The sequence below is a fragment of the Cherax quadricarinatus genome, chromosome 70, assembly GCF_038502225.1.
Source record: "Cherax quadricarinatus isolate ZL_2023a chromosome 70, ASM3850222v1, whole genome shotgun sequence".
Classification (NCBI taxonomy): domain Eukaryota; kingdom Metazoa; phylum Arthropoda; class Malacostraca; order Decapoda; family Parastacidae; genus Cherax; species Cherax quadricarinatus.
The window spans coordinates 19,653,149-19,660,340 of NC_091361.1; the positions used below are offsets into that span (position 1 = coordinate 19,653,149).

General features: G+C 41.3%; 1 protein-coding gene across 3 annotated transcripts in view; it reads left to right on the top strand.

Annotated features, from left to right (window-relative positions):
* LOC128702627 (macrophage mannose receptor 1) overlaps nucleotides 1–7,192 on the top strand; it is a 199,929-nt gene that overhangs the window by 62,118 nt on the left and 130,619 nt on the right. For all 3 annotated transcript variants that reach the window (XM_070099923.1, XM_070099922.1, XM_070099921.1), the window contains one exon: nucleotides 3,012–3,053. In XM_070099923.1, the coding sequence (XP_069956024.1) occupies nucleotides 3,012–3,053 (42 nt within the window). The remainder of the gene's footprint in view (nucleotides 1–3,011; nucleotides 3,054–7,192) is intronic.

Consider the following 7,192-nt stretch of genomic DNA (forward strand, 5'->3'; position numbering starts at 1 on the left):
GAAGTAGGTCATGCTTATAAGTTTAGGAAAACATAGAATTCCCTGTATCAAGAGCCCAAGATGTTGCTGTGTCTGACAGGAATGTAGGAGCTCCTTCTAAAAGTTTCCGATCTGATATTGTCTGAACTAAAGTGTTGTTTCTACTACTGTGGCGTAAGAATATAAATCGACTAATTTACTCAGACTGTTTGACAATTATTAAATAATGAAATAATATACAATTCCGATAAAATGGAGAGACAAATATTACATAAAATTTACTTCCTAACACCAAAAAAATGGTTACTGTCGTAAGTCAGGGTTGATGGTGAAGTGTCCCAGCCATGGTATTTTGACTTTATTTTTCTAGTAATTTCTTCTGCTACAATAGGTCAACATATGATACACAGGAATTCTATTTGCCAAAATAAATTCCGACCCCAAAAGATTATAATTATTATATCCTGAAGATAAAAAAAACAATAATTACGTTCATATTGACCAGATAAGACGAAATAGTTAATACTGTAAGTGAGGGTGGCGATGGGATGTCAGAAAATCTCTCTATACATTGAGTCCTGATGTTTACAGGAAGCTACTACTGCTTCACAATGTTGTGGGAGAGTGAACAGGGACACACCTGGGTGTGATAGATCCTTGTGGAGAATTATTTCAGCCAGTTGGACAGAAACGATTTCTTTAGCAGTCTTTATCGTGGAGACAAAAATTGTAGAAATGAAGACGTATGGTGGCCTCTAACTCTTGCGAAATGAATCAGTCATATTAGGATAAATGACGAGAATATTTGATAAAAATTGAAAATTTTCACAAATGCTCCTGAAGGCTGCAAAATTAATATAGAAAAAGTTTCCCTCCGTCCTACTGCAGCCTAACATTGTTGTGACCTTCAAACACACTCTGAGCGAAGGAAATGTTATTTGTTTTTCTCGGTTATTTGGAAAACTGTGCATCTGATGGAAAAATTTATAGCTCAAGATAAACTGGAAAATAATTTCTGAATATGATTACTTTTATACATGTTCACTGTATATGTTATAGGTTTTACGTAAGCCACACCGGATATACAGCGCGATTTTGAATTTTCTCTGGAATTTTTTGCTACTCATGCCCGGTTTTCTGTTAATATTTCAAAAAGGACATTATTTTTAGTTAAAATACAGAGAGAGGAACTAGCAGAGTGGGAAAGTCACAATTATGAAAAGCGAGATTCTTATTTTTAGAATTTAACTTATTTTATTCATATATATGTAAATTGACTCACTTCCACACCACTAGCCCATTTTTTTTTTAGTTGTTTCCCCAGTAGGCCTAAGACACTGATTTCTTATTATGATTTTTTGATTAAAGAATAATATTTTCCTCTATGTCTGTCATACCAAGATCATCTAGTGGATCCTCTACTTATTCAGAATTCAGGTAAGCTAGACCGTGGTAGTTTTTGCTCGTTGAAGAAAGCCACAACCATACTGCTTCCCTCAGTCTATTTTACAGTCGAGATCATTGGTGGTGTTGGTGCGTCCGGTGTATAGACAAGTAACAAAGAATTTTGATGGCTTTTCCAGCCGCACAACTCAGGCTGTAGTGTAGATGAGTAGTGTAGACGAAACATTTCAATCAACAATAAAGATACCTAACGTGTGTCTTACTCTCCAACTTGTCGGTACTTGCCGGTACTTGTTGGTACTTGCCGGTACTTGTCGGTACTTGTCGGTACCTGTTAAGCTAGTTCATGTTAAACTAGCCCATGTTAACTATAACTAGCCCATGTTAGCTAGAACTAGTCCATGTTAACTAAAACTAGCCCTTATTAACAAAAACTAGCCCATGTTAACTAAAACTAGTCCATGTTAACTAAAACTAGCCCATGTTAACTAAAACTAGTCCATGTTAACTAAAACTAGCCCATGTTAACTAAAACTAGTCCATGTTAACTAAAACTAGCCCTTATTATCAAAAACTAGCCCATGTTAACTAAAACTAGCCCTTATTAACTAAAACTAGCCCATGTTAACTAAAACTAGCCCTTATTAACAAAAAACTAGCCCATGTTAACTAAAACTAGCAAACGTTAACTAAAACTAGCCCATGTTAACTAAAACTAGTCCATGTTAACTAAAACTAGTCCATGTTAACTAGAACTAGTCCATGTTAACTAAAACTAGCCCTTATTAACAAAAACTAGCCCATGTTAACTAAAACTAGCCCATGTTAACTAAAACTAGCCCATGTTAACTAAAACTAGTCCACGTTAACTAAAACTAACCCATATTAACTAAAACTAGCTCATATTAAAAAAAACTAGTTCATATTAACTAAAACTAGCCCACATTAACTAAAATTAGCTCATATTAACTAAAACTAGCTCATATTAAGTAAAACTAGCTCAAATTAAATAAAACTAGCCCATATTAACTAAAACCAGATCATATTAACTGACACTAGCCTATAACTAAAACTAGCTCACATTAAGATAAACTACTTTATATTAATTAAACTAGCCCATATTAACTAAAACTAGCCCATATTAACTAAAACTAGCCCATATTAACTAAAACTAGCCCATATTACATCAACACAGCCAACATTATTTAAAACTAGCTTCTCTTAGGTAGAACTAGCCAATATTAGGTAAAAACTAGTCCATTTTAGTAAAAATTAGCTCATATTAGCTAAAAACTATCCTAGATTAGTTAAAACTATCTCAGATTAGTTAAAACTATCCCAGATTAGTTACAACTATGGCAGATTAGTTAAAACTATCCCAGATTAGTTAAAACTATGCCAGATTAGTTAAAACTATCCTAGATTAGTTAAAACTATGCCAGGTTAATTCAAAATTATCCCGTGTGAGTTTAAAACTAGCGTTTATTAGTGAAAAACTAGCAGATATTAGTTAATATTTATACTAATGACTCCAAAAGTAATTTTTTTATTTAATTTATTTTATCATATGTATGTAGTAATCTTTGTCTTTTAATAAAAACATGTAATGTTTTTTTCTATTCTTTCAGGCAGCAATTATGTGGATCCAGTCGTTCCTCCAGCGCCACCAGGTACGTACTCAGTCTTGAGATGTATCGGTGCGCTTGTGTATGAGGATGTCTTACTTATTTTGCTGATGCGGATGCGAGAAATTGTGTGGATGTTCCGCGGATGTTGATGCGGATGTTCCGTGGATTTGTATGCGGATGCATATGCGGATATGTGTTTTCAGCAAAACGCGAATGCGGATGCGGATGCAGATGCAAGAAAGTGTGAGGATGTTCTGCGGGGTTGGATGCGGATATTCGATACACCTATATTTGGCTGCAGAGGTCATGTAGCAGCTCTTGGCCCCGTCTTTTCGTTGGTTGCTGCTAGGTCTACTCTCTCCCTGCTTCAAGAGCCTTAGAGTACCTCTGCTTAAAGCTATGTATGGATCCTGCCTCCACTAATTCACTCTCCAGATTATTCCACTTCCTAACTCCAAGACTGAAGAAATATATCAGATCGTTATTTACTGTAAGCAAAAGTAAGAATAACGGGGGGGATAAAGCACAAGGAGGATGACGTCTAGACTTAGTGAAGATATTAAGAGTTACTGGATGAAAGATGGACTAGAAGTAATAAGGAGGAGGTTGAAGGGGAATATATTTCATATGCAGTGTTTTATTGCTCAGGAGAAGTTTGTGGGTAGAGGAGTGAGTGTGTGGATGCTAGGAGCAATGGTCGGTGTAATGATGACTTGTAAAGAGCGTGAGACAGGAGACAAAGCCAGCCAATGATAGGTTTTCCTAATGTTGAAATTATTTAATAAAAGAAGATTACACACACACACACACACACACACACACACACACACACACACACACACACACACACACACACACACACACACACACACACACACACACACACACACACATACACACACACACACACACACACACACACACACACACACACACACACACACACACACACACACACACACACACACACACACACACACACACACACACACACACACACACACACACACACACACACACACACACACACACACAAGGATCAGATGAGAATGGTTCTGGTAGGGAGGAGTGGATGGAGGAGCAGTGGAAAAGGATGGAACAAGAGTGGGAGAGAAAATTAGGAGAGCTTTCTGAAAAAATGGAGAAAGAGCTCTCTGTGAAATTGGAAAGGTGGTTGGAGAAGGAGACAAAGAATTGGGAGGCACAAGTCGAAACTGCAGTAGCCAAGATAAGGGTCCTAGAAGTTGAGATAAATAGGCTGGAGCGAGTTACAGGGGCAGTGACCAGAGAAGACACAGCATATGAAGCTGCGAGGCTGAACAGGAAGGAAGGAATTATGAATTATGCTAAGGTCACATCAATCTGCCAAGGAGGACCAAGGAGTGAAAGGGAAGATCAACTGGTTGCAGATGGAGAGGGTGATAGGTCGAATGCTGAGGCACAACAAGGCTATCAAGAGCCACTGGAAAAATCAAGGGAGAAACTGACCACATACAGGCAGGATCCAGAGCCACAGAGGGTGAGGCAATGCGAGGAAGAAAGGGCAAAATCAGTGTTTATCCATGGGCTTCAGGAGAGAGAGGAAAGGACACACACTGAAAGGAAGCAGGAAGAAAGGAAGGAGATTGAGAAAATCATAACAGAAATAGGTGAAGAGAGGGACGAGATTGTAAATTTTCAGAGAATAGGGGGGTACTCGAAGGTGAGAAACCGACCAATCAAGCTGATTCTCAGGACGGAAACAGTGCGGAACAGGATCCTCCAAGAGAAACCACGATTGAAATACTCGGAAGAGTACAAGAGGGTGTTCCTAGACAGAGACAGAACAAAATCAGAACGACAGCAGCTGAGGGAGAGGACAAAAAAGCGAAAGGAGCTAGGAAAAGAGACAAGGAGGGAACCAGCAGAGGTCTGTCAGAGCAGGACAGAACAGCAAGGGCAAGCACACACACAACTACTCTCAGAACCATACAACCTATCACACCATCCCAACACACCCTACAATCCATACCCACAGCCTCCACCCAACACCAAGCTATAGAACCCCACAGTATGCCACCAGGTCTCCCACCCTCACAGGCCCCCCAAACCACAGTGTTGGAAAGGAAACTGAAGGTATGGTACACAAACGCTGATGGAATAACAAATAAGTGGGAGGAGTGGCAAGAAAGAGTCAAAGAAGCATCACCGGACATCATAGCTCTCACAGAAACCAAGCTTACAGGTATGATAACAGATGCCATCTTTCCAACGGGATACCAAATCCTGAGGAAAGACAGAGGGAACAGGGGGGGTGGAGGAGTGGCGTTGCTGATCAAAAATCGCTGGAATTTTGATGAGCTGGAGAGAGAAGATAGCGGAGAAGAAAGTGATTACATAGTGGGAACACTTCACTCTGGAGGTCCCAAGGTGGTAATAGCAGTGATGTATAACCCACCACAGAACAGCAGGAGGCCAAGGCAAGAGTACGACGAGAGCAATAGAGCGATGGTTGACACACTAGCTAGAGTGGCCAGAAGAGCTCATGCATGCAGGGCAAAGCTCCTGATCATGGGTGACTTTAACCACAAGGAGATAGATTGGGAGAACTTGGACCCACATGGGGGCCAAGATACTTGGAGGGCTAAGATGATGGAGGTGGTACTGGAGAACTTCATGTACCAACACGTAAGGGACACTACAAGAGAGAGAGGAGAGGATGAACCAGCAAGGCTGGACTTAGTATTCACCTTCAGTAGTGCAGATATCGAGGACATCACATATGAAAGACCCCTTGGGGCCAGTGACCATGTGGTTGTAAGCTTCGAATACACAGTAGAGCTACAAGTGGAGGGAGAAGCAGGAAGGCCAGGACGAATGAAGCCAAACTACAAGAAAGGGGACTACACAGGAATGAGGAACTACCTGAACGGGGTTCAGTGGGACAGAGAACTGGCAGGGAAACCAGTTAATGAGATGATGGAATATGTAGCAATAAAATGCAAGGAGGCTGAGGAGAGGTTTGTACCCAAGGGTAACAGGAGTAATGAAAAAGCCAGGATGAGCCCATGGTTTACCCAAAGGTGCAGGGAGGCAAAAACCAAGTGTGCTAGGGAATGGAAGAAATATAGAAGGCAAAGGACCCAGGAGAATAAGGAGAACAGTCGTAGAGCCAGAAATGAATATGCACAGATAAGAAGGGAGGCCCAAAGACAATATGAAAATGACATAGCAGCGAAAGCCAAATCTGACCCGAAACTGTTGTACAGCCACATCAGGAGGAAAACAACAGTCAAGGACCAGGTAATCAGGCTAAGGAAGGAAGGAGGAGAGACAACAGGAAATGACCGGGAAGTATGTGAAGAACTCAACAAGAGATTCAAAGAAGTGTTCACAGAGGAGACAGAAGGGACTCCAGAAAGACGGAGAGGTGGGGCACACCACCAAGTGCTGGACACAGTGCACACAACCGAGGAAGAAGTGAAGAGGCTTCTGAGTGAGCTAGATACCTCAAAGGCAATGGGGCCAGATAACATCTCCCCATGAGTATTGAGAGAGGGAGCAGAGGCGCTATGTGTACCCCTAACAACAATATTCAATACATCTATCGAAACAGGGAGATTGCCTGAGGCATGGAAGACAGCAAATGTAGTCCCAATCTTTAAAAAAGGAGACAGACATGAAGCATTAAACTACAGACCAGTGTCACTGACATGTATAGTATGCAAAATCATGGAGAAGATTATCAGGAGAAGAGTGGTGGAACACCTAGAAAGGAATGATCTCATCAACAGCAGCCAGCATGGTTTCAGGGACGGGAAATCCTGTGTCACAAACCTACTGGAGTTCTATGACATGGTGACAGCAGTAAGACAAGAGAGAGAGGGGTGGGTGGATTGCATTTTCTTGGACTGCAAGAAGGCGTTTGACACAGTTCCACACAAGAGATTGGTGCAAAAACTGGAGGACCAAGCAGGGATAACAGGGAAGGCACTACAATGGATCAGGGAATACTTGTCAGGAAGACAGCAGCGAGTCATGGTACGTGGCGAGGTGTCAGAGTGGGCACCTGTGACCAGCGGGGTCCCGCAGGGGTCAGTCCTAGGACCAGTGCTGTTTCTGGTATTTGTGAACGACATGACAGAAGGAATAGACTCTGAGGTGTCCCTGTTTGCAGATGACGTGAAGTTGATGAGAAGAAT